At 42.7% G+C, this 27,527-nt stretch overlaps 1 protein-coding gene across 6 annotated transcripts in view; it reads left to right on the top strand.

The window, feature by feature from the left end:
- Positions 1-1,739: 1,739 nt before the first annotated feature.
- Positions 1,740-27,527, top strand: part of dachd (dachshund d) — a 99,034-nt gene continuing 73,246 nt past the window's right edge. For 4 of the 6 annotated variants that reach the window (XM_072444854.1, XM_072444855.1, XM_072444857.1 and 1 more), the window contains exon 1: positions 1,740-2,650. In XM_072444854.1, the coding sequence (XP_072300955.1) occupies positions 2,046-2,650 (605 nt within the window). In that variant the 5' untranslated portion in view covers positions 1,740-2,045. The remainder of the gene's footprint in view (positions 2,651-27,527) is intronic. The other 2 variants (XM_072444852.1, XM_072444853.1) reach the window with 1 other exon arrangement.

A 27,527-nucleotide genomic window follows, 5' to 3' on the forward strand; every position in this document is an offset into this window, starting at 1 on the left:
TGTTTAAAAAAGAAATTGTAAAAAAAGAAAAAGAGTTTAAAGTGCACTTTAAGTTTGAACATGAGAAGCCAAAGGAACAAGAGCAGGTTTACAGGACAATTACAACACAACCTAACTTTTAGCCAAACAAACAGACTATAATCAAATGTTTTTTTAATTTTGAAATACAGAATACAACCAAAAACAGTGTTGTTAGAGCCAGGACTGTCAGGGGCCGGCACTGTGATATTTACATTCTGGAGCAGATTTCCCAGAGAAAAGATATGACACTGTGTGAAAAAAATAAATAAAAAAGAAAGAGGAAGGAATGCAAAAACAAAATAGGGGGGGAAAGCTTGTTAGGAACAAGCCCAAATGATTAATAATTTGAAGACACAGACACAGATGTATAAACTGTGAATTAAATCATTTGTTGTTACCCTCAAGAGGAGCTTTTACTGCACATTAACCTAAGTGACCATGGGACATCTTCTTACTGTCGTTTTTTACCTTGACTTTCATAAAAAAGTTCACTTCATAATGTATGCTTGTCTAGTGATTTGATATTGTATATTTCTTTGTCAAACAAGACATTGAGCCGTTTTACAGTATACAGTATATTTAAATGTTTGTGCATAGTACAGTTTTTCAAACAATAATTCAATATGGTCATTTGAAGAATAGTAGCATTCTAATAACCTATATGGTTAGACATTGTACTTAACAATATTCATTTAGTCCTCCGACATCATAAATCATCTGCGAAATGCACTAAATTTGTAACAACTGCTGACATGAGAGATTGATAGTGCAGCTCTTTCACAATGCAATGAGCTGGAGATCAGTAATTACAGTCAAACTTTAGAGTATGACAACTTATAAGGCACTGAATCACTCTCCATCTAGGACCTGAAAAATCCCTAGACAGTATATTAGCGCTGTGGAGAACCAGTATATTATGATTGGCAAATAAAAACGAAAATACAACTTATAATTGTGTTCTTGATGCAGTTGTTTTGAGCATTTTTCACACTTTTTCAACTCTGAAGTTTTAAGTTTTTAGGTTGTTTTTCTGAGCCGTGGAAAGGACTGACTTGTATTTAAGTACTGTGTCATGTATTCGTTTTTCCAAACCTACTTGCTCAAGTTAGTCCTAACATTTTCTCACTTGAGTTTACATTTGGACTATTACAAACAGACTTGGCAAAGATGTGCATCTTCCAAAATGGTGAATCGCATTTGTGTTGAAACAATGTTGTTCCCCTTTCAGGCCTGTTAAAACAAGTCAGTATCTGCTCACTGAGTCATGAGAGATCAATAGCCCAAGATCTAAAATGGAAATGTGTTTGCAGTTGCCAGACAGGTGTATTTGATGAAAAAGGATCAGAATAGAAAATATGCCTCATACATTGTTAAACTTACTTGTGTGTGTGTTTACGCAATTGACAGGGCTAATCTCACACATAGTTATTAAATGGGCTTATTAATAAAGATTGCAGTGCGTGGCAGGTGCAGAGTTCAAACGCACCTTCGATTGCTTTGACTGTACTCAGCCCTGCATCAAGATGGCACAGGGCAATCTAAAAATATATGTGTGTGTGTGTGTGTGTGTGTGTGGCGGGGCAACATTTGACCAAGTTGCGGCGGCCCCTGTGAAGCGCGCGCGGGGCCTCAAACCGGAGCCGGAGCAAAGAGCAGCGCGCGCGGTGTCCCCCCGTAGCTCCGCCCCCTCCGCACCGTGTGACAACAACAACTCATCCACCGCGCGGAGCCGCACTTTTCAGCTCATTTTCCTCCTGTCATTCCTCCCCCTATCTTTGATCATTGTCCCGTCGCGGAGAGCCCCCCTCCCTCTGAAAAAGAAACCAAAAAAAGCGCAGAAAAAACAGAAAGAACAAACTCTCTCAGCACGCCTTTCTTTCCTTTCTTTCTTTCTTTTTTTACTTGCTAACTTTGTGTGAGGAACTTAACTCTGGTGGATTCGTTTTATTCAGGGGTGTCTCTTCGGGCTGGCTTTGCTACTTTGAACTTCGGCGCGTCCTCTCGTCTCCCTCCCGTAGGTGACCATGGCCGTACCGGCTGCTCTAATCCCGCCGACACCTCTGGTCCTCCCGCCGCCCTCGATCTCCTCTCCGTCCGCCACCACGTCTCCGCCGTCGACAACTTCGTCCCCGTCTCCATCTCTGGCCGCTCCTCCGCCGTCATCGTCAGCCGCCGCCGCCGCCTCCGCCGCCGCCGCCGCAGCAGCAGCAGCCGCGGCAGCCGCAGCGCAGAACCTCTTCAGATCAGAGCTGCTGGCCACGGGCAGCCCGGGTCTCCCCAACCCGAACAAGCCGGTCTACTCCACGCCGTCCCCGGTCGAGAACATACCGCAGAACAACGAGTGCAAGATGGTCGAGTTGCGCGGTGCCAAAGTGGCGTCTTTCACCGTGGACGGCTGCGAGCTCATCTGTCTGCCCCAGGCGTTCGACCTGTTCCTCAAGCACCTGGTCGGCGGACTGCACACCGTTTACACCAAGCTCAAGCGGCTCGAGATCACGCCGGTCGTGTGCAACGTGGAGCAGGTCCGCATCCTCCGCGGGCTCGGGGCCATCCAGCCCGGCGTCAACCGCTGCAAACTCATCTCCAGAAAGGACTTCGAGACGCTGTACAACGACTGTACAAACGCAAGGTCAGTGCTGTGGGTCTGCGTGGGGGTCTGTGCGTGGGGGTCTGTGCGTGAGGGTCTGTGCGTGAGGGTCTGTGCGTCAGGGTCTGTGCGTGGAGCTGTGCGTGGAGCTGTGCGGTGCCCGGTGCGTAAAGACGCGGGACACCGGGAGACATAACGGGTGTTTATATGATACTGCCGGTGCTATACGCGTGTAATAACGGTCTCAGATGAGTGTTGGCGCGTGTGTCGAAGCCCGTGCCGGTGCAGAGATGCTGGATAAGAGAGGAAAAGCGCACGCTACTGGGAAACAAAAGTTGTGTGAAAGTTTCCCCCACGTGCGGGGCAGAGCTGGGCCGTCATGATGGATCGCTTGTCTCCTTCAGAACAAATGAATCGATAATGTAGTCGCTTCTACACTTGTCTCCAGTAAACTTCAGGTGCCAAACTATCACAGCAAAAATGTATAATCAACGTGGCTAATTTTCATAATTAAAAACACATTAAAGTGTTGCTACTGTTCTATTCAGTGGCCATAGATTATTTCTTTTTTAAATTGGCCTCTTAAAAGTTAAGCACATGAGCCACACACTGTAAGCTTCATGTGATGTTTTTAGTGTCCAAAACTAATCAGACAAATATTGATGAAATAACTAAATTATTCTGCACTGTTTCTTAATTTTCCTATTCGAGTTTTTGATGTTACTTTTATTAAAATCAAGAACATATATAGAATACATTTAAAAAAAGTGATACAGCTTTACAGTTAAAGTTCATTATACCATTACAGCCTTAATATTTTAAAATAGGCCTATATAAAACACCAGGATTCACTAGGAACCCATCACCAAATGAGAGCATTACCCCCCATTACCAAATGAAATATATGTAGTTTTATGAGTTGAATTATAGAGTGATTTAAGCTTATAGGATCAATATTTGATTAAAGGGCATTTTTACTGTCCTGTTGCTCACAGCCATGATGTATCACTCAGTCTCTGCGGATGGTTCAGCCTGGTCAAATTTACCATCTTTACCTGACAACATGATTGATTCTCTATTGATCTGCTAGTCGCAAAATGAGCTGGAAATGCAAATATGATGGAAAGGCTCATATCAGTGGGGAATAGTAATAAACATTTCAAGTCACTTGGAGTACTTACTATCGAAGCACTTAGTCCTTAGGAAAATGCTTTAATTCTGTGTTTTAGTTTACTTATTTATTGCATTATATAGTAATTCAATCAATCATATATATAAAATATATTTTACATATATTTTTTTTCCATATGATGGAACTTTTAAAATTTAATCTCAATTTGGTACAACTAAAATTTGTATTGTATATTAAGATATACTATTTGTTTTCATATCATATTTCAGCTACATTATCCGCACATCTTTTGCAATTTCTTAGCAATACTTTGATGCCTGTTCTTGTTTCTGAATCTAAGCGTTTAGTTTGTACTTCACCTGCTCATGTCTGCATCCAGCATAATTTACATAAAGCATAAGAGCAAGCTGACCCCCTCTTGTCTATAATATCCCTGCCATCCCTGTAATGCCGCTCCTCTCCTCCTCCCCAGTCGGGTGCCTTGGTTCGGGGGGCTTCAGGTGACAGAGTGTGCGCGTGAACTCTGGGGGTTGGCACTGGAGGGATGGCCAGCGATGGGGTTAAGGGATAATGCAGTGCCTCGCGTCGCTTTAATGACGCTAAAGTGCTAGGCTATTACGGGCACATGGACAGCACTGTAATTGTCTTTGAAAGCAGCCAGGTTCTCTCCATGCTTTGGCTGAAATCAATCACTCAGACCTGGGCTTGCCTACCCGCCCGCCCGCCTCTCCTGCCTGCCTGCCCCATTTGGAGAATTACATCATGGAACGGGCAAGGCATCCTCGAGATAAAAGGTTATTTAAAAAGAGTTGATTTTATTTGTTGGGATGTTTCGTCTGTCGTTTGATTGCAGCTGACAAAATAAGGCGTGCTGAGTCAGGACTCCGGCTGGCCTTCGTGTGAAAACAACTTGTGGTGTAGTGTAAAGCACCAACATGTAGATAAAATAGTACCTGGGATCACAGGTTAACCAGATCGGGTTACAAAACAACAGCCCGCCGCTAGAGACACTTGAGCTTTTCATCTCGCCCTGTTACTACAATGTGACTTTTTTTTATTATACAGTACAGTGGCCTGATGACAATGCAGTGAAACACTACTGCCATACAAAGGGCTGTACTATTTCACGTGCTGTTTTTCCCCTCCCATGCTCTATTGTGTTAAAACAGACCTCTCATTTTGCACACAGTGTGAATGTGAATAGCATCACAGAGCACCGCTGCGTCCTGCTGTTTTACTTTTCATGTGGACACAAACAAATGCAGACAAAATTCCCTACATCGACATAACAATTTTACAATACATAAAGGGACTTTTCCAGAGTATTAATGCATCTTTTTGCTGAAGAATCAGAAATAAAAATAAAATGTTTTTCTTAAGGCAGCAGGTAACGGTGATTACTAATGTCGTCATTTAGCAAACCTTCATTTTCTGGAGCACTCTAGTGTCAGATTAGCGCAGTTGTCGTGCTCCCGTCCTGACGCAGGTTCAGTAATCCCCCCCTACATTCTGACCGTGGCCCCTGTAGGAGCCCTCCAGGAGCCCCCTCTGCTCCAGCTACTTGTTTTCCTTTTCATTTTCCCTGCGGTGGGATGGAAAAGGTTCTTATTGCTGCGTGACACTTGAACTCTCTGAAAGGTTATTATAACACGAGGGGCGGTGCACAGATATCGCATATCTCTCATTGGTCTGCTTTTGTATTTTGGAGGCAGGCAGTTCGACGCTAGGGCTCAGAAATGCAGCAGTTAATTGACAATCATTGTCTACCCCTGAAGGTTAACCGTACGCCCCAGACAATGTCCCACCGCTGGGAATGGAACGGCTTTTCACTTACATGCCCTTCTTAAATAGATTTCCCCGTCTTGTTTCACTCAAACATATCTGACTGTGAAATGTTACAAGTGCCGGTCATGCTCAAGTGACTTTAGCGTTAACAAATATATCTAATTGATAGTGAGATGACAGCAAGTGTTATGAGCGATATCACCTCTCTTGTTCCTATTTCCAGATTGTTTATGCCTAAACACGCATATTTGCAAAAGACGGTAATTGTTTTGTTTAGCGCTCAGTGTGAGCTGCCACAGAGGGTGCCAGCTTGTCTCTCTGCTTCCTTTCCTCCGCTGAGCTCTCTTATAATATATTTGTTTTCTACAAGGCACGGATGTGTTTACAGGTACTCAGGGGAGATTTCTGGATTCCATTCAAATCATTCCCAGTTAGAGTGGGTGCTAAGATACCCGTCACCCAGCAACCACATCCAAGAGGGAGCTCTGGCGATAATAACTTCAAAAACAGAGTGACAGATGCCTGATTAGAGAGAGGGAAAGAATGAGAGGGGAAAACAGAGATAATGGTATACAAAGCTGTTTAAAATCCAAATTGATTCAAGTACTTTCTTCAAAGTCAAATTAGGGTTGGCATTTGGTGTTTGTTTGCAGATATAAAAAATCATAAATATTTTTGTGTTTTTATTTAATATATTTTATCCACCAGCGGAGCTATGCCAAATTTGATTAGGTACAGTACGAGTGCTCAAGTCAACTGTGCAGTTGGCAGATGGCGTCAAGGTGTTTTTTCGTAAACAAATAGTCCCCTTGAAAATCAGAATAGCTGGTTGCTTGACATTCATTCAGTTGGAACAAGTGCAAACTAAAAACATTTTCTGTAAAAATCCTTGCACTTTTGTTAACCAAAGCTACATTGATTCCATTGATTCATTTTAAGACAATTAAAAGTATATTTTTGATTCCTGTAATCAAGCTGAGCCAAGGCTGACAGACCCCAGATTTCACTTGTTAAAGAGGCTTTGTTTGGCACTGTCATTTGTGGATTTAGAGGCTATTTGCATGGCAAAGAAGCCTGTATTGTTAATTTGCCTGTTGGATGCATTAGTTGCCCAAGCCCTGTCTTATTTGCATGCCTGTACTGGATCAGCAATAAAATTACCAATTAATTCCACTGCAGAGTGAAGTGGTTTAAACCAAGTTTCTACAGCGATATGTCTCGTGGAGTGACCTATTTTAATCAGCCATAAAATAGGCATTAGCCGTCTGTTTTTATGGACAACAGACCAAAGATGTTGAGCATGTGTCAATTTGACATATCTGGCATATCGAAGCCGATCCCACTCTACTTGTACCTGATGTTTTACTCTTAATTACCTGACAGGCCAGCCATGGATTTCAGGTCAGTGTGATTTTACCCACTTGTTCCAGTCAATGCGGGCTTGTCTGTGCTGAGCAGCTCGTTCACATTACAGCACATTTAGGGAGCATGGCACGAGTCACTGACACTTGGATCACGATGTTAAACACTACTGACAGAAGTTAGCCGCGGCAGATGAGATTTCCTGATTGGAGAAGGAATGTGCCTCTGTCTAATATGGTCACATATAGAAATTGATTTTCCTCAGAAATTAATTAATTTTTCATATAGCCCAAAGCTGGAGTTAAAAAAAGAGTGCACACTTGCTGGTTTTCTATTTCCCCCTCTTTTTAAAAGAATTATTGCCTAATCATATTAATACTTTTGCCCCAAGGATGAAAAGATAATTGTACAAATGCATTTGGAAATATGTATCACTGAGTATTTATGATTAAATTATGCAAATAAGTAAGCTCTCATCCTTCGTGGGCCCAGATTGTCTAATTAGGATTGATATGGCGAATAGATGTTGGGGAATCTGAATACAAGCATGTCCAAAGAGCAGAAAATTGAAAATGACAAGGCTGGAATCCTTAAAAAGTGTGTAGTTTTTTTCTGCTGCTCCCCCCTCTCTCTGTCTAATTCGGCGTAGCTGTATCAGGAGTTAATTTTCCCCGGCTTCATTTCTCGTCTGAGCTGACAGGAAAAGGAATCCATCAGGGAAGCAATCTCAGATGGGATTCCACAAATTTCCTCCACTTGTTTTTTTCGCTCCCTCTTCATTTTGCGCTGAGGCTATCGGAACGGATCTTCTCCTGAGTAAACATGCAGATGTTATTCCTTCAGTGTCAGTGTTTTTGGATCTCTCCACTCAGAACAAAAAGACTCCTCCTTCAGAATGGCACTATATTAAGAAAGTAACACTTTTTGAACACCGTCACACTGCTGGACTGTATTCAAATTGATAATGCAGTAGGTTGTAAATGAAAACTTCTATCAATAAAAATACTCAAAATGGCTGGTGAGAAAATAGAAAGGGAATCATGGAAAAATAGAAATGGACTAATGACCCACACTCAATTTGACCTAATAACTAATAACCTTATACTAAACTTTTAAATGCTATAAATGCAAAATATGCCCTGGTTTACACAGTGTTTTGAAACCACATTTTTATTATGTGTAACAAAGAGCATATACACGTATTTATTCTTAAGCACTAATTTACTTAGTACACAAGTCTTGAAGTAAACGGCACTGACTTCTTTTCTCTTAGCATTTGGTGATGGCTTCAGGAACAGTTTTCGTTGCGCTAACACTATCTGATCGCTATCTAATCTTTACCTGGCACTGCTGAAAAAGGCCTCCAGCTAAAGACACTTGAAACCCGCTGCACCGTCAGTCGCTCCCAAACATCCATCACCAATGCACGGAGATAATACACACAGACTAGTTGCATTTCATTATCCCAAAGTAAGTTTGTTCTGTTTCATTTCGAGGTCATTACTGTAGATTTTGTTTGAGGCGTTAAAACTGATTGGCACTTTGTTCTACATCTGTCTTTCAAGTGGAGAGAAAAAGTCCCATCTCTGCCAATTCCACTCAATCAAACCTCACTTAAACTATCCTTAGGTCATTTCTACAGTCGTCTAAAATTAGCACTTTGAGAGGCATCGTTCAAAGTCAAACAGAAAGCTTTATTTCTGAACAGATCTGTGGTAATAATATTTCATTCGCCGTTGACACCACGGCTCCCCAAACATTGTTAATATACTGTCCCTGTCAGCGTTTTGGCCCGGCTGTAAAACGACACGCTCTGCAATTCTCTGTTCTCCATAGAGATCTAACCACACCCCTTAAGTTTCTTCCTGCACACCTGTAGAGGTTATGAGCCGTGGTATCAATAACAGCGGGTCAACACATTTTCATCTAACTCTGACATCTCGCCCGGCCGGTGTCCTTCTGTCAGTGAGCCAAAGGGACACTCGCATTGGTGGTCTTGGTAGATCCTGATTTTTTATTGGTTGCACTCCTTGGGTCCCTCTCTCTCCTCCACCCATCGCCTCCGCCGTAGACTCAAATGTCAGCGTCTCCCTGATGTTTCTTTAAAATCGCCTGTGCCACCACTTGCTGTGGCGCCTGGCTATTATTACCCTCCTCTTAAAGAGTGACAGTGGTGGCCCTCCAGAGACGTGACACAAAGCCTGGCGGATGGAGCTGTATAGTGCTGTGTCAAGCCAACGCGCTCAAGTAGATAGCAGCCCAGAGAACGTGAGGGAAAATCTGAAATAATTACGTCCATTTTCAGGCAAAAGTGCTGTGTTTGGAGCCAAAAGACGTGGACAAGTTAGTTACATTTTCCAGCTTTTCAAGTATACAAGCAAAGTTTCCTAGTCCGGGAGTAAAAAGCAAGCTAAACATTTGTTCTAGTGAGTGATACAACATTAAAACTAATAAAACAAGACAATATTCTTACAGTAAAAAAGCAACAGCAATTCATCATCACTGTACATTACTGTGTATATTCTAATAATGGCTGTACTTTTCCCTCTGTTAGCAGGCTACAAATAGTTTTGTAGTTGCTTTTATGCGTGAGTCATCTGTATTAGCTGGAGGGTATTTATTTCTAACTTGTTCTGGTAGAAAAAAACATTGAGAAATTATGCAAAAAGAGTAACAGGGCATTTTGCACTAATCATCTGTCTGCATTGCTCCCTGGGAGAGGAGAGAAAGAGTGAGAGAGGGAGACGGCCTCGCACAACTTCACATGTGAATGGTCTTGTGTGAAAGGGATGAATTGAGTCAAGCTGACATAGCATGCCAATAAGCTTTGTCTCATTCCCAATGCCGTATTCATTTGTGCCACACAGAGATTTATTGCATGATTGACAATTATGAGAGGGTGACCTAGTTCTTTGTAAAGGAACAAAAATGGTTTTCATCAGTTGCCTTTGCTGTCTTTGGCATTGTCTGTGTCTGTGTGATGCGAATAGCACTAAAGAATTGAGATAGCCTCCCTGGGATGAGACACTTTACCCCATCCCAACTACTGAAAAGTGGTGCGTTTTGCAAGTAATGGATTCATATATTTTGCATAGGATCACATCAAGGGTTATGTAGGAAAAGAATGCATTTCTTAGACCATTAGGCAATGGGAGCTGTCCAAATGGATCTCAGTGAAGTACCAGTTTTGCAAATGTGCTTTTCTCTAACTTGAGGATAATGTAATAATCATAAAAAAACGATGTGTACTGTTCATTTATATTTGAGATGGAACATTTGGTAAAACGTTGAGGAAAATAAAACTAAAATAGCGATAGTCAGATTTTTTACTCAAGCATTAAATAGTGTTAGTTCGACTTTCTTAACCACACCTGCACAGCTGCTGGTCCTCCAACAAGCAAACAAACAAACAAACAAACAAACAAACAAACAAACAAACAAACAAAACACTCTACTGCCAATGCAATTTCCTTGTTTAGTGAACTTGAATTTAAATAAAAAAGTTACAAATTGTTAGTTGAATTGCATGTGCTAAAGCAGTACAGATGATCTTTTCCGTTGTTTTTTGCTGAGTGTTATTGCCGATTCCTTTATTGTTTTCTACTTGGTCCTACCTGTCCATTAGCTGTACATTAGGATGTCCCCGTTTGTGTGTGTGTGTGTGTGTGTGTGTGCATACCAGTCACCCTTCCATTACTGCGCTCCTCCTGGGACTCCTGCTTGACTGGCCCCTCAAATGATACACGCCCGGGTTTTAGTTGGGAGTTAATATCCTGCAAAATTGTCCTGCGCAGCCTCCGCTACAATGTGGATGATTAAATGACACAAGCATATCAAAAACATTTTTCCTCCAGACTAGTGGCTGTTAAGTGTTGCGCTGCCCATCTCCCAAGGTTACCATTAAACAGAAGGGAAATATTCAGCGCGAAGAAGGTGTCATTGAGCTATGTTTGTGCATGCACCTGTACAACCAAGCGCTTTGAAAGTTTTCCGTGCGCTGCCCTTTTGAGTGGTAATAATATCTTGATACAATTTCAGGGTCTTATCATGAGGTATGGCGGAAGGTTAAGAGGACATATGCTAATTGTGCCTGCAAAAATTCAACTCAAAGTATCCCGCTAGATTTCGCCTTGTGACAAGAAAGGGAAAAAGGCCTTGAGGCTCCCGCGCTATCCATTTTATCCGTTCTGTTTCAAAAAGAGTCCGAGCTTTGTTTTAACCTCGACAGCAGGGGAGATGAAAGACAGTGTAATAAAGGCAAAAGGTTGTTCTGTAGTTATCAAATGGCCTTTCACTCCTGACCTTTTAAGATGCCACTGTAGAAACTGGAGACAATGCTAGAAATACAGATCGGATTTCACACATCAAACAACTCTTTGTGTGGTAGAGTTGCACCAAGAGGAAACAAAAGTTCAACCTTTAACGGTCGGACATTTGAAGCGAGGAGAAGTATTTCAAGAAAGATGTGACTTCTGTAGTTAAAGTCAAAGTAATGTGGAGATGGATGTGCTTTATTGTGGGGCACGTCTTTATGTTTCCCTGGTAAGCTCTTGCCCCAGGTTTGCTCTTTTGTATCGGGGCATTCAGGAGGGACAATGTATGCCTTTGTGTGCACGAATGCTTTTGCAATTGGTATTCTTCAAAAACATAAAAAAGTAGATCTACTTTTCAGCTGCACAAATGTATGTGCACGTTCTCATTGGAAAAAAAAATCGTTGCATACTGACAACTTCTTTGTAAAACCGACCGTAATTATGGTTAAAATCAATGTCGATTGTAGAAAAAGAGACACAGCATCAGGCAGGGCATCCAGGTGAATCTCTGTCAAATTAAATGTATAAAACAGTGTAACAAATAGCAAAGACATAAGAAATGACAGCCACTTTATGCCAAACGCCCTTATTTAAGAGGAATCTGTAAAACATTAAAGGGTTTGCATCGATACAGGTTCAACTCTGTTCTATATATATACTTTCATATCCTGAGGCCCTTTGACACTGATGAGCTTGATCCTAATATGAAATTCTGGGCTTTGACAACTTTTAATATGACTAGAGCGATAACCATCAAGCACGGCCAACGTACAACTGCCATCGACCGTATTAATACAAATATAGTGGCCGACATTGCCGCGCTTACTGCGGGAACATTTGTACTTTTTATCTGTAGAAAGTTGAGGTTTTCAAAGTGACAAGCTGCCGCATCAGTCTGACAAGCCTACAATACCCAGAAGCCCCCTCTTCTTCACTCACACCCGTAGACACCACAGAGCCTGCTAATCATGCTCTTAGATGTAGAGTGTTATCGGGACGTTTGATGGCACCCTGCATTCCTGTCATTGCCGGCATTCTTCCCCGCGCCACACGCACCCTCTCTCTCGGAGCATGGGGTGCCGGTGCGTGTGGACCCCGAGGTGCTCTGTGTGAGTGGGTGGCGGAGTCGGTAAACCCTTGCTGGGACAGGCCTGTTGACAGTTCCTTGGCACTCCAGTCGCAGCGGGATGAGTTCTGTAACAGCTCAGGTCTGGATCGGGGCAGTCTGGTCAGTGGAGAGTAAAGAGGAGACTAAAGACAAATGGTGTAGTTTTATGATTGAAGAAATACATCAATAAAGTGTGTAAAAAATGTTTTGGTTGAACCGAGGAATGTCACCATTTTTAAGAACAATATATTGTTTAATATTGCAGACACTTTATGCCACTGATATTTGGACCCCAAAGCATAACGGTCCCAGTAAAATATTTCCCAAATGATTATGCCTATTAGACATTAGCAGTACAAAGAAATACAATGTATATGTATATTTATTTATCATTTATTGAACGATAAATTGATATTGGAATCATCAGGCCATGTTAGACTGAAGTGTCTTGCCTAAGGACACACCAGCAGCACAAAAGCCACACCCGTCTTCCATCCGAGGTGGCCAACTCTGATGAGATTGGACATTGTCATGGTGGTATGGCCACACATAGACCTCAGCCAGGACATGAAGGCTACAGTATCTGGCAATGGGACTGTTATAGTGGCCAGACCAGGACAAAGTCAGCTTCAGGTGGACGAGGTCTCACCTTTGGTACAGTCCGTCTCCTTTGTAACAAGTTGGCCTCAGTATATTGAAGACAAAAATCAGGTCCAACAACGGGGCCAGCTTATTAAACAACCTTCCTGGAAACCTGACTGTGCTTTCTTTTAACTACCGAGCAGAGAGGGAAAATCCGTTTCAAACTGCTGCTCATATCCCAATGTGAATTTGAGCCTAATTGAAAAAGAATATTAACAATAAAAGCATTGCAATCATCTTTCTTTCTAACGCCAGGCAGCACTTTTACATTAATGTGAGTTCATCAGTGCGGCTGTCTGCTGGAGGTTTCACTCTGACATCCTACCGGTGCCCATTTATTCCCCTCTCCGCTGCGTCGCTAAATGCTTATGTACTGCATTCATAAGGTCGTCGGCGCTCCCCGACGCGCTCCCATAAGTCTCCTTTAGCTGCTGGTGATGGCTGGTGTCAGGGATGTGTCTGGCGAATGAAAGGAAACACGAGCAGATAGCGCTTGATCCGCGATGGAGATGAGTCGTATGGCCCCGTGATTAATAATTCTGCATCCGGGCGAAAAAGGTTGTCATCCCCCTTTAGAAATCTAATGAAAGCTCTTGAACAAATGTGCACGCTGCATGTTGACAGTGGATGATGCAAATGAGCCTAAATGTGAAGGGAAAACCTGAAATGAATCACCTCTCGCAGTCGGACAGCGCGCGTGTGTCTTTGTGAACGTGTGAGCGTGCGTTTGGCCCCCCGAACCAACAGTCGGCCGGAGCCATTTGCGGCATCACAAAGCTAGCCGTGACACTCGCTCTCCTTTGTCTCAAACTGCTAACTGTATTTAATTTCACATCTTATCGGGCCACGCTTTGTCTGTCTGCGAGTCGCGGCGCAGTGGAGGCGACCCCCGGAGATAAACTCTGTCAGGCTCTGGGGTGATTTATTAAATTCTGATTTCTGTGAAGGACTTTAATGTCGAGGGGGTGGGAAGAGCAGGGAGGGGGGCCGTGGGGGAGGGAGGGAGGGATGGAAGGGGGGGGGGGGGGATTGTGGGTAGAAAATATGTCGCAGGTGTCTTTGCCAGCTCCGGGCACTGCTCCCTCCTCTCTCTCACTCTCTCTCCATTACCAGCATTGTTAGGTAAGGTACAGCCAGGCCAGGAGAAAAGTAGGAATCTATGTTGAATTTCCTGTCTTTGTTGTGGCACCGGGCTTGTTTTCTCCCCTCTGTTTCAGACCAGAACAGCACTATCAAATCTCACTTGTCTGGTCTGGAGATAGCGATTCCACCGCGGGTCAGTTTCACTCGGGGGCAAGAGGCACAGTTCTATTTTTCACACTAATCTTCCTCAGCGCTGTCCCCTGAATGGAAGTGGAACTCTTTATTCAAATCTAATAAGTAAATCCTTTGACCTTATCCAGCAATGATTTTGAAACAGGTCCCAATGCTATAACATGGGTGACATTTCACACTCGCTTTGCACAGCCGGGCTTCTTCTGTGTAAAGTATTAAGTATATTTCATAGGTCAATCTCACTGTGTTAATTTTAAAACGGTCCTTTTGCCGATGGTAGTGAAAATGTATTTTTCTTTTTTTTACATTTCAATCTTTAGCTTTTGTTAATATATGAACAAGTAGTATTTTTACCCTACAAAAAAAATACTTTTCCATTAACAGTTTGAGCAAGTTTTGTCATAGTTTTGTCATATTTGTCATATTCTGCAGCTTAATACAGAACAAGTGTCAAGTCTGCCTCAGTATAAGACCATTTTTTAGTCCAAGTCTGGTCCTGGTTCAGTCACATTCTGAATTTTCTTTCATGACGTTATATTCAGCATTACCACATTTTGATTTGTACTGTAAAGAATGAATTCCATTTTTGTAACGTGGTCCATTTAAAGTGGTAAATACACTTCATAGGTCAGGTTAACATTATTTATTCATCTCAAATCCAACTCCTCCCCTTGAAGCCTGTTTTACATTTCTCTTTCATATCACCTTAATCTAAATTGATGTGTTATCAGACATGGATCTCTGTGGAAGGGATCAAATAATGATGGGTGCACGCTGATCTGTATTTTTTCTGAGCATAATTTGTCTCTCAACATTATAAAAAAGGGCTTTGGACTGAAGGTGCTTTTGCAATGACCTTTTTGCTTCATGTTTTTAAGCCATAAAGTGCCTCTTTGATAACACTCAAGCATCGGGAGGTAATATTGGTGAGAGGGCTTGTGACTTTCCCAAAGGGGTCTTTCCACTGTGACACCTTGATTCGCCGAAACCATGAATAGATGATAAAGAGTTGTGGATTCCATATATTTATTTATTGCTTGTATTGAAGAAGTTAATAAAAAGATGGGGGTTGTGGAGCGTGAAGGGCTGTACGGGACAGGATTTTTTTCTCTTTAAACTATAGACAGCGAGCTCCAACGCATACATCACTGCCAAATGACAGCTACCCACACACTGCAACGCCTTATATCAAATAGTTTACCCCTATCTTTCTTTTCCTCTCCATTTTTCTTTTCCAAGCAGGACATCTCCCGCTTTTCGTGTCTCCTAAATCAAATCTGAAATGATGAGTTTGCAAAACCAGAAAACTTTTCTCCGAATACAACTCCAGAAATCCCAAACTTAAACACACCTTTCCGTGTAAAGTTGATTTGACCTAGTATGCAAACCCCGCGCTCTCTGCCTTTGAGTGAGCGTGACCGCGATCTTCTAGGGCCGGCTCCTCGGATACCACGATTTCCCTGTCTCTATTGTTCTCAAAGAGTCAGCATCTTTTGTCTTTGCCACTGATTTGTCTTTGATCTGAGCGAGTGATTTATCTGCATGGAATCGTTTTTCTCTCTGTTCCCCCTCAGGAAATTTGGAATGAGGCTGGCCTAACCTTGCCAGGGCCAAACAAAGCCCGAGAGCTGATCTCATGTATTTTGATGCTGTTAGTGAAAAAGACACACACACACACACACTAAAGACAATGCCTGGTGGTACAATCAAAATATCCGTTTTAATTTGACATTTTTGTTAGCTTTGTCTAATATCTTTGAACACAACCAAGTCCCAAAACAGAGTGTAATTAACCAATGAAAAAACTGTTTGCCAAGTAAATTTGACTCACAGGTATTAACTTATGTATACATGAATTGCAGTTACACAAAAAAAAGTTGTGAGAAAGTAACAAAATCGTTTGTCTGTTTGAATTAAATGCTGGAGTGTGAATTTTGCCACTTGTTTCATAAAGTTAATGGATCGGTGTAGTATGTGGAGGACTTAGGCACACTTTAGTAATTGTCTTTGACCAGAGCAGCATTAACACCAAGTTGCATCGTGCAGAGCTGGTATATAAAGTATATATATATATATAGAAACATTGTATTCCTAAATAAAATGTAAAATCGTCCCGAGACATATCTGCAACAGTTTCCGGACGGTGGAGAGTTTGAGAGTTAACCCAGAGGGGATTGGAGCTGTTTGCCTTGTGCTCCCTTCTTCTTCTCCTCCCTTTTCCCTGTCGCCCTCGTGTGCAGCTGTTAGGACCCCCTCCCCTCCTCTATCCCAGACTCGTACCAGCTGCCAGAAAGAGCCGGAGTGGGAAGGCTGCGGCGAAGAGGTAAAAAGAGAGACTTTGGGAGGGGTAAACAACACAACTGCACACCTGCTGCCCGAGCGCGCTGGCGAAAGGTGTGTGGGAGAGAGAGAGGGGAGAGAGAGAGAGGGAGAGAGAGGGAGAGAGGGGGACGGAGGGGGGGCAACATGGGTACAAAAGCCTGAGAAATGTGAAGAAGAAACGCTGGGGAAGAAGGCAGGTGCAGGGACATGCAGGTTCCCTCATGGGCCGACTTATCTCAAGTGGAAATCTTGAACAAAATAACACACATTTGATACATTTGATAGTTTTGTTTGGTGAGTCATTACGGATCACACTGACGATCACTGTTTTAAATGTGCTAAATCATCTTTTGCGTTTTGTTTTAATGTAATTGGGTGATTATCTACATATTTGCTTTCAAACATTAGGTCTAAAATTGAGAAACAGATCTTATAAATCTAGTAAAAGCTGATTTGAAGAAAAAAAAAAATAACTTAAACATTTTGGTTTGGAATTTTATCTATAGATGCAAGCTCACAAACATAATTATAACATGAATTATCATAAATTGTACATGTTTTATGTCCAAATGTGCACGTTAAAGGTGCAAAACTCATCTTAAAATTGGAAAATAAATACATCTATGTCCCCAAATCTCTCTACTCCAGATGTTTACCTCGTGCCTGTTTTTAGATTTGAGACCCGGTGTTTGTCTCGACTCAAACTGAGGAAACTTTTGTTCCTTTAGCAACACTAATGATTTTTCCATTGCCGCTGCTGTCACCGGTGAGAAGCCCTCACGTCTACACCACTGCACTTTCCAACCTGCAAATAGAACACTTTATAAGCCCATTTAAGCATAAAGCTGTTGTAGACACAATTAACATCTTATCATTTTTCAGTTTACTTGCACATTTTCACAGTGTGGCATCGTTCACACCCTTAGATACGATCAGCATCCAAAGTTTATCCAAGCAGAGGGAGTTGATACCTGTCCAAAAAAGATGCGTTCGAATCAAAGTGATCGTTTTAATCTAAATGTTTTCTCTGTATCGAGGAAGTCCAGAGTGTCCCCCCCCTCGATTCGTTTGGGGAGCGAATTGTCAATTGGCTGACATTATCTAAACAAGAAATATTAAAACTAATTAAAGAAATGTCTCTGTGAAATCTTGATAAGGTTGAGGTTATTTTCCCCCCTTCTCTCCCTCATTGGCTGGCTGCTGCGCTGTGTGCTCTGTTCGGAGACTTGCCACAGGCTTGTCTGAGCAGAGGAAGTTATGAAACCAGCTACTGCCATATCATTTGCACGAGGAAGTTCCAGCCTGTTCCGCCGTCTCTTGTTGACTCGAGTCCATAAAACAGCTTTATTAAAAATGACACTATTCCACCTTGTATTTGCTCAGCGCCTGCGCATCTAGACCCGGGTCACATGTTGCCCACAACAGACAGGGTTTATGACAGATAGCAGCTGTCCGGCCTGACTGTGTTGTGATAACATATTGCATACAGTACATCTCTGAATCTGCAGCACCGCTCATCGAGATAATCGTCCGGCTTCTGTTTTCCAACTGAAAACTGTCCCCGCCACCATTTAGAGGCAAGTCAGAGCCGCACCAATTTCCTGTGACCAACTGCATGGATAGTAAATCACACACTGCAAACCTCGTGTATCAACGCTACACTTTTTTTTTTTCCTTTTCTTCACACAATTGATGTAACTTATTGCACAACATGTATACCGGTGCGAGGAAATGGCGTTTGTTTCTCAACCCGACCTCATCTTGATATGTGATGTCAATCAATGTTGCAGCGTGACACTTCTGTAGACATTGTGCATTTTAAAATCTACATGTTATTTTACTTCCTCTTTTCTATGTGCATTTCCCTTCATAACTTTGTTGTGTAGATGTAGTTAGGACAGACTTTCATCAATACCATGTGCCACAAAACAACTGTTATTATTATAAATTAACTCATCTGTATAGTATATATTTTCCTTGTTTTACTGGGAATTCCTATTGCGATGCATCAAGGCGAGACACTGCAGGTGAATAGGAAAAAACTCAAAATTAGAAATATATCTTTAAAAACGTAGACGGTTTTCTGTTTTGTCTCACTTTAGATATTTCAGTTAATTCATTCATTGTAACAGGTCAGAAAAAAATGGCAAGTTCATTTCAAATAACAGCTTACCTTTAGTTAAATGCAGCTACAGTACATATTGCCAAAACAAACACATACATGAGAAAGTTGGAACAAGGGACTTAAACAAGAGAAAAGGTGTATTATATAAGTAACAGTAATTAAACCTAAATGGGCAAATATACAATCACAAAGTAGTTTCCTCCCGTGAGTTTAAGATGAGTACATGTTGTGCGTGTTTTGTAGATGTAAGGCAAAGTAAGAGGCAGGGCTGGTGTTATGGCTCCTTCCTGTTTAGCTTTCCCAGAGCCCCAGGCGACTGGACGGTATCAAGGACACCTGGGTGCGACTTTATTAAAGTATGAAATGAGAGGTCAGTGACGCTCCGGTCCCACACATGACATCCTGCTGCTGGCCCTTTCTTTGTGCCTCCTCCCGCCGGCCCGCAAGCTCCGGCTCCTCTATGAAAGTCTGTTTCATTAATCCCCCGGAGGAACCCCCTCGACTGCTCTTTCTGCTGCTGATACAAATTTAATTCCTGATAGGTCTGTTAGATGGAAGCCGCGTCTATCAAGGCTTTTAATTAATGTGGCACTACTTGCGGTGTATCGCGGTGTTTATCTGAAATTCATGACCGGGGCAAGGACGGACGGGATTGTTCAAAGATGGCTTGTTTTCCCTTTTTGGTTGAAATGTGAATTTTAATTAGACACGGTTGTTACTCTGAGGGGTTGTAAAAGGGGGCTCTGTGCTTGTTACAAGCCGGCATGTGTGCACACTCCACGTTTGTGTGTGCAAGTAACTGCCAGAGCCTTATCTCCTCTCCGACTGTCACACCTCCACAATGTGTTTATTTTGCTTTATTAATGTTCCACTATTTTGTGAGAAAACAATGTTGTGAATAGGTTCAGGAAAGCACCTTCAAAAGTGGAGTTGAGCAAATTCTTTAGGCTTCTCTGTAAAGCCACAGGCAGACAATGGACCTGCTGACAAACTATTTGGATTGGCTGTTTTTCCCCCCAGCCTTTTAACTGTACAGTGTCGTTGTCAACCTTTTATTATCACAGCTCTTTTTGACACACCTTACAAGTGTGTTTGCATGTGCATTTCCTCGCAAATGATCACAATGCCTGTGATTTATGTGTATGTATGTTTTCCGACACAGATGCTAGTGCTAAGATCCAGTAACACCTTTTATTTGCGGCTTTCTCATTAGCAGCTCTGCCTTTTAGTGTGAGAGAAATGTCAGCAACAGCAAAGGCACACCATGAAAGAGCTTTATCCTCACTCTCTAATTGTGCGGACAGTACCCTCAGATGGTTTTGATGGAAGATTATCATTTGTGTGCGTCACAGTGCTATCCTTGTCCCCGCGTGTCGAGCCTGTCTTTCCTTATTTGTATGCCGCTCTTAATGCTTGTGTGTTTGGGTTAGTTTCGGAAACGGGCACAAAGCCTCTAATTGTGCGCGTTAGCATTTTGCAATTAAAATCTCTCCCCTCCATGCTCCGAGGAATGAATCAACCCTTCTTTGATGTGCTTTAATCAGCCCGAGATGCATTGTCGTTTAAGGAGCAGAAAGATGCCAGATACATTTCACATTTCAAAATGATAGTCACCTTTGAAGATGATATTGGACCCATCCTCCGGCTCGAAGTAGGCATCTTTTGAACCCCTCTCTCAGATTTTGGGACACTGATCTCTATCTCTTGTCTGTAAAGTGGCCAAACAGGATTAGGAAGAAGAGCGCTACAGTTTCTCCAAGACCAAGGGAAGCGTACACAGTGATTCGCAGAGCTTGACTAAAGATCTTAGATTCATACTGTGACGGTATCAGCTGTTATTTTCTCACCTGTTACAGCGGCTTTTCAGCACTTCGCTGTAAGACATGCTTATGCGATCAAAAGAGTGACATTTATATCTTTCCCCGTTCCACTTCAGCAAATGGAAATGCTCTCTAGAGGTTTATTCTTGTGGAGGGGAAAATGTGATATCATTGTACTAAACAAAATATTTTTATAGAATACATAAATACAGAACGTGCAATTTTACAATTTTATGAAAACTGTTATTATTTTTATTAAAGGGCGGTAGCACATTTTATGTAAGCTATTACAGGAACAACAAAAAATAACTACAATATTTCAGATAGTTGTATAAATACATCATTTTAAAAATACACATTTTGTAATGGCTGGGGAAAAAAACAAAAGTATTATTTTCTTCAATAAATAAAATTGTTGGTTTTATTTGAGCTGATTGGGAGCATCTGGCTCTTGTTTTCTCAGCCCCTGAGTGAACAACCATGGCGTTTAAGCACAGCCCTCTCCTCCAAACTCCAAATCTTCCCATGCAGCAAAGCAAATTAACGGGAGCTGGGATTTGGTAATAATGGAGCTTCTCAGCTTTTGTTTCACCGTGACAGATGGACAGTGTGTGCTCAAATTGAATTTGGCTTTAATTGCATTGTGGCGTTTATAATTTTTCTGCTCCACAGATTTTGTTTACAGGTTTATGGGGTCTGGAGAAGCATTGTTTGCCCTGTACTTGTACGTGTGTTAATGTGTGTGTGTGTGTGTGTCGGCCGGATCCTCTTTCATCCTCCGCTACAGCAGGATAAAGGACACTGTAATTCTCTGTGAGTGTGGTGTTCATTACTGTAGCAGTTTGCCCTCCAGGGTGAATGTGTTCAATAAGCGAGATTGTCTTTTTTCCAATATACACTTAAACGGTCTAAGATTGCAAATGTAAGCTCCACAATGCCCTGTCGTCTCCTCCTTTACCGCCCCATGTTCAAATCATCTCTGATCACGTGAAGAGGTGAACACAACATAATTCAATCTCTCATCTTTTGAAAAAAAACATGTGTCGATGTCCACAAGGACGCGGAGGGCACGCCTGGCACAATGCGCCGGCACAGACTGGCATACTATAGGCAGCCTGTCTCCAGAGGACTCATACAGTCTGTGTGATTCTACATATGTTCTTCAGGGCTTCTGCTTTTAGACAAATAAGACACTTGAGAAAGAACATGCATAAAAAAGAAGCCCGGGCGGAAATTGAGACACTCTTTCTAAATGCCGCGATTACTCAAATCTCATTCTGGACACGGTTATAGAGCCACAGCTTTGTCTCATTAATTTGTGTAATATTTCTCCTTTCCTCCTCTCTCCTTCTGACACGCGGCATCTCGGTGCGCGCCAATAAAGATTATATGCTTGTCTCCTGTTCCATCTCGCTCTGCTCTCCTCTCCTTATCCTAGCCTTTGCCACCCTCTAATTGATGCACCCCTGCCAATTTACACTTCAGCCCTGCCTCTGACCCCTATTAACTACCTGGCCTCACTCTCCCAGGGAAAGCACAGTGTTCAGGGAGACTCCTCCTCCCCCCCACCTGCCCCAATCAACTCCTCTTAAAGCTAAACACATTTTCATACTCAGACGGCGAGAGAAGTCCACTTTACGCCAACTTTTATCTGGATGAGGGAAAAGGATAAGCCAAGTTGTGCCGTGGCTTTTTTCCCCTTCCCCCCTTAAACGGGTTTCACAGCAGCAAGTAGTTCATCACACCAACCCTCACGGTCATTTCACCAGGAGGTTCTTTATTTATTTATTTTTTTATTTTCTCCCCTACTTTTCCCTGTCCTTAGATTACTGTCCTACTAACACTGCCGCAACCACTTGTCATTGTCTGTTTTTCACTCGTCCTAGATTGGGAGTATTTTGAGGAATGTCCGCTCTGTTCTCTGTTACCTGTCCCCGAAGTGGGCCCGTTTTGGCTGTGTGCGAGAGAAAGAAAAGGAGAGGATCCATGTGCTCCGGCAGCACTAAATCTGTCACTATCTTCAGAGCTGTATAGTGCAGAGGGCTTAAGCATTCCAGCTCTGAGTTTCTCTTGACCCTCATGTTATGTCATTGGGAACGTTCTCCAGGGGGCCAGGCCCTGCGCTGATTAAAGCCCAACTGATAATCATGTGTATGCTGATTGTCTATGTTTAGGTTGAGATAAAATGGGCCAAAGAGGAGTGGACACATTTAGAAAAAAAGAGGGGAAGGCTTTGGTCACGTAGCAGTGCCAGACATGGTATGTGTACAGGGTAATGAAGTAGGGAATCATTCTGTGTTCTCGATTAACAGTAATCACAAAGCAGCTCGAGCATGAAAAATGAATTTGTTTCTTCCAATGCATAACAGTTTCTGAACACACACGGCAAATGTATTAATTACAACAGTGTTTGGCCTGCACGTTAATATTTTCTAATATATAGGCACATACTTAATTACATACTTCCATGTATGGTCTTCTCTCATTGCAGGTGAGGAGTGTAAAGAATCCTGGCAGATACTTAAGCCTGTTTCCCAGAGCTGCGCTGAGCAGCATTGTGGCTTTTTAGCCACTTTTCTCTGGGCAAATTGTTTTTGTGACCCATGGAATGTTAGAGGAAATGCTTCTTTCTCATTGGCGGTCCCCCGGGTGTGGAGGCCATGGCCCCTGTCAGCGGCCCCACTGCACACACGTACACACGCGCGCACACACACGGACACACACACACGTACACACGCGCGCACACACACACACACACACACACACACGTACACACACGTACACACGCGCGCACACACACACACACACACACACACACGTACACACGCGCGCACACACACACACGTACACACACGTACACACACACACACACACACACGTACACACGCGCGCGCACACACACACACACACACACACACACGTACACACGCGCGCACACACACGGACACACACACACACACACGTACACACGTGCGCACACACATGGACACACACACACACGTACACACGCGCGCACACACACACACACACACACACACACACGTACACACGCGCGCACATACACGGACACACACGTACACACGCGCGCACACACACACACACACACACGTACACACACGCGCGCACACACACACACACACACATCATCATCACTCTGAGACGAGAGGAGCTATCCAGCGCAAAAGAGGGACCTCCTCGCCTTTTTATAGCACCAGCCGTTTCCCCAGACATGACATCACAACAAGAGATCATCCCCAGTTTCATCACCGTTGCTGAAATATGCAGACATCTTCTTTCCAGAGAGCTCTGTTTGTATAGACATTTTTATTTAACAGTTATTACTCAATATTAAGACTTAATTTTATATCAGCCCCCCAAAAGAGAAGTTCAAAAGTAATAATGAGCCGTCCCAATTTGAAAAGAATTTCCCCTGAATGAGCGTTCAAACATGCTCCTCAGATCAATTAAGTGTTTACAGCCTGTAAGAATCTTCAGCACAATAGAGAAGCTGTCTCTTTTGGGCCCCAGAGGCTTCCGTAGCAATGTTTCATTAAGTGCACTCACTCCTGTGGCCCCCCATAAACACACATTAATTAAAGGCACAGAGAAACACAGGCTCTGAGCTTGCACTATGGTAATGATGATCTGACCCCAAAAGGAGAGGTGCACCAGGGGTCAGAGAATAAAAGCAGCTATGGCTCGGCTGATCTGCTGAAACACCGTCTTAACTGGTCGGATTCAAATTAGGCCAAGATTTGCTTAACTGGCTAATTTGAATGTGCATGAGCGTCAATTCACTTCCTGCAGAGAATAAGGCCCTGGGTGTGTGTCCTCCCCCCAAAATATAATGATGTAGGTCCAGATGACAATTTCCTCAATGTCAGCAGTCAATATTGTAATTCACACCCTCAGAATTAATCCGGGGAAATGTTATGGAAAATAAAATACAGCTCTAAACAGCGTCACGGGTGTTCGAAGTCACTTATTCAGAGCTGGTACCTGTCAAGTCATTATGGCTTCAATAGCAGACCCCTTCATAGACAATTTACTAGAGTTGACAGTGGCAAATGGGTATCATCAATATGGTCCCAAACATTGACATTTTCTTTGGTGGGCTAAGTAGAAAGTCCCATCCCATCCTCTCAAGATCTGCAGCTAGAGGCCAGGGGGCTGGTATCCATCTTCGTAACAGTGACTATGTCGGAGGAGGAGGTGAAGGAAGAGGAGGTGAGGAGACTAGGGAGCGAGAGAAGGAGGGAGGGAGGGAGAGAGGCAGCATGTCAATGAGCCTGCCCAGTGTCACTGAGCACCACACAGAACAGCCATCTGGAGAATCAAAGACTCCTACCATCTGGCCACCTCACCCACACTCTACCCCCACAGAATAAAAATCAAGCAGATAGCAACTCGCCAATGACACGGCGCGGCCCTTTGGAGGGGGGAGACTCAGGTAAAAAAGAAAACTGACATCAAGTTATCAAAGTTTTTCAAAGAATTTGCCTAAAAGCATCACACGGTTGCGATCTGGATTTTTCATGTAACGCACATAACGATAGTTTCCTCAAGTTTGGGATGATTTATAAGGTTATTTTAGGTGAGCCCTGGATTTCTGCTTAAGGAGGTTGAAAGAGTATCAAAGACTTCCTTCAGAGTGGTGTGTTGCTGAGTGAGCATTCAAAGTCTGCTTCTAAATTATGTATGCTTTGTAAGTATGTAATTGGCAGGACTGAACGCGCTAAGGAGGACTGAGAGATGCTAAAAAGTCATCAGCCATATTGTAAAAAGCCATTTCCGTGTTCCTGCGGTACCATTGTTTACAGGGCTGTGATGGAGAGGTGCTCTGATCGCCACTAGCTGCTTCTGTGCTTCTCTCTTTTTCTTCCCCCTCTTAGTTTGAGAGAAATCTCCTGACGCTGTAAAATGGGCAATGATGACATATGTGGATGCAGGCCTGTTCATATCTTTGTGGGGCCTTTAGGGAAATAAATATCTGAGAACATTCAGTGAAATGAAGCTCACTCAATAAATCACCATGACACAATAAACACTTCTGGCACATGAGCGCCCCCCTACCCACCGTCCCCTGGTGCCCAGCCCCCTCACACACACACCGCCACACACACAGACAGACGCACATAGACACTCGCATGCATCGACATACTCTGCTCAGACACCACCTACCTCTCCCCGCCTCTTCTTGTGCTACCAAATGGTGCCTCCCCACAGGCCAGTAAATCAAATCCCAGCACAAATACAGTGGGAATTTATTTGGAATGGGCTTTTGTTCTCTTTAACGCCTGATTGTTAGGCCGACCAGGTTGCTTGATAAATTTAAACTGGTTCTCTCTGTGTACCGGCTGTGTATTTTGTTGATCTAACTAAATTACTTGTGTTTCTGCATTAAAGTTGAGGAAAAACTTGGAGCACACCGCATCATCCTTGAATCATTTTGTTATTGTGTTACTTCTTTATGATCTAGTATATTTTGTCTTACAATTTTCAACCAAACATTTAACTTGACATTTAAAAAGACTATTACAATAGAATATACAAATGAAGATTTAGCAAAGATAATGATATGTTTATCTCACAACATGTTCCAAACACCTTTTAGTGTTAGACAGTTTTCTTTTAAATTAACATACTTTTATACATATTATATCTTTCACAATTGTTTGTATATTAACATTGACTATTGTACTTCTATCACTTTACACATACAAATGTTGGGGTTATTCCAATGCCCTGTTCTTGAAGTACTTTTTTGAGGTTGTTGTTGTTGTTGTTGTTGTTTTATGGCGGTTGGCATCCAAGTGTTGCATTACCGCCAGACTTTATTCCTTTTTTGAGGTATTTGTTATGAATATATAACATGCATAATTAATTAACATTTTGGTCACTGTAAACCTCAGTATTGATCTAAAACAAATCACTAATAGAAACACGTTCATTGCATTCACTGTAGCAAACATGACCCTAATCCTTTAACCATTTCCATAGTTTTATTGGGGAAAAATTGCTTTGTGACATTTTTGAACACTACATGAATGACCCGGGATAATCCAAAGATGTATAAAAAGTAAGAGAGCAGTGGGTGGGGTTTGGATGTAGGTGAAAACTGATATTTTCTGAGAACTCGAGCCTCAAAAGCAGGACAATCCAGATCACTCAAACATGCAGGAATATATACAAATACAACTCTGAGTAAACTAATGATGAGGGAACACCAATATACTAGGGTTAAAAGCTAACAAAAGTCAATTTTACACAACATTTCCCCTTTAAGACAGTTTTTCCTGAATGTTTTTCTTTTAAATGCTTGACTTGTCGTGCCTTGTGTAGAACCCGTAGCCATGGAACAAACCAAAAACTGAATTGACCCTTGGCCGTGGTGTGACCAGCGTGACCGCTCGTGTTCAGGGCGACACTGTGGACACCGCTCAGCTTTTCCTTCGCCTCTTGAGCCACCGGCCCGTCTCCAATGGGCCTGTCTGTTATTGCAGCCCTGATACAAGCAATAATATAACACATGGTCTAATAGCTTTATCAGTGTTTGCTATGGTAACTCACATAGAAACAACCCCTTCAAACAATTATATTTTTAAACTGCTGGCCGGGACGTATTCCTCTTTATCTTAGGCCGCATGGATATGATTGCTCACTGTTATAAATGGCACATAGTTAGTATAGGGAGAGAAAGTCATTGTTTACACTGGGCCTCACGCGGTGAATCTGTCCACTGTAAGGTAATCTGCAGTAATAAGCTCCATTTGTTTTGTTTAGCTTTTAAGCTGAGGCAGAGAGGAAGGGAGAGGGGAGCGGGAGAAAAAAATCTCATTTCAAATCCTACCCACCTTCTTATCTCTATTTGTTCAGTTGTTTTTAATGCCACATACTGAAAGAATTTCAATGGCTGTTTTGCCATGAAGTCATTTGTTATCCTTCAGCGGGCTTTCGTCTCCCCATTGTGTGACAGCCCCCGAGTGCTCCAATCCTCCAGATGGAGCAGGTCAGACACACAGCGACTGTGTTCAG

This window comes from Eucyclogobius newberryi, unplaced genomic scaffold (assembly GCF_026437365.1).
Source record: "Eucyclogobius newberryi isolate DKJ021-1_F unplaced genomic scaffold, fEucNew1.0.hap1 SCAF_14, whole genome shotgun sequence".
Classification (NCBI taxonomy): domain Eukaryota; kingdom Metazoa; phylum Chordata; class Actinopteri; order Gobiiformes; family Gobiidae; genus Eucyclogobius; species Eucyclogobius newberryi.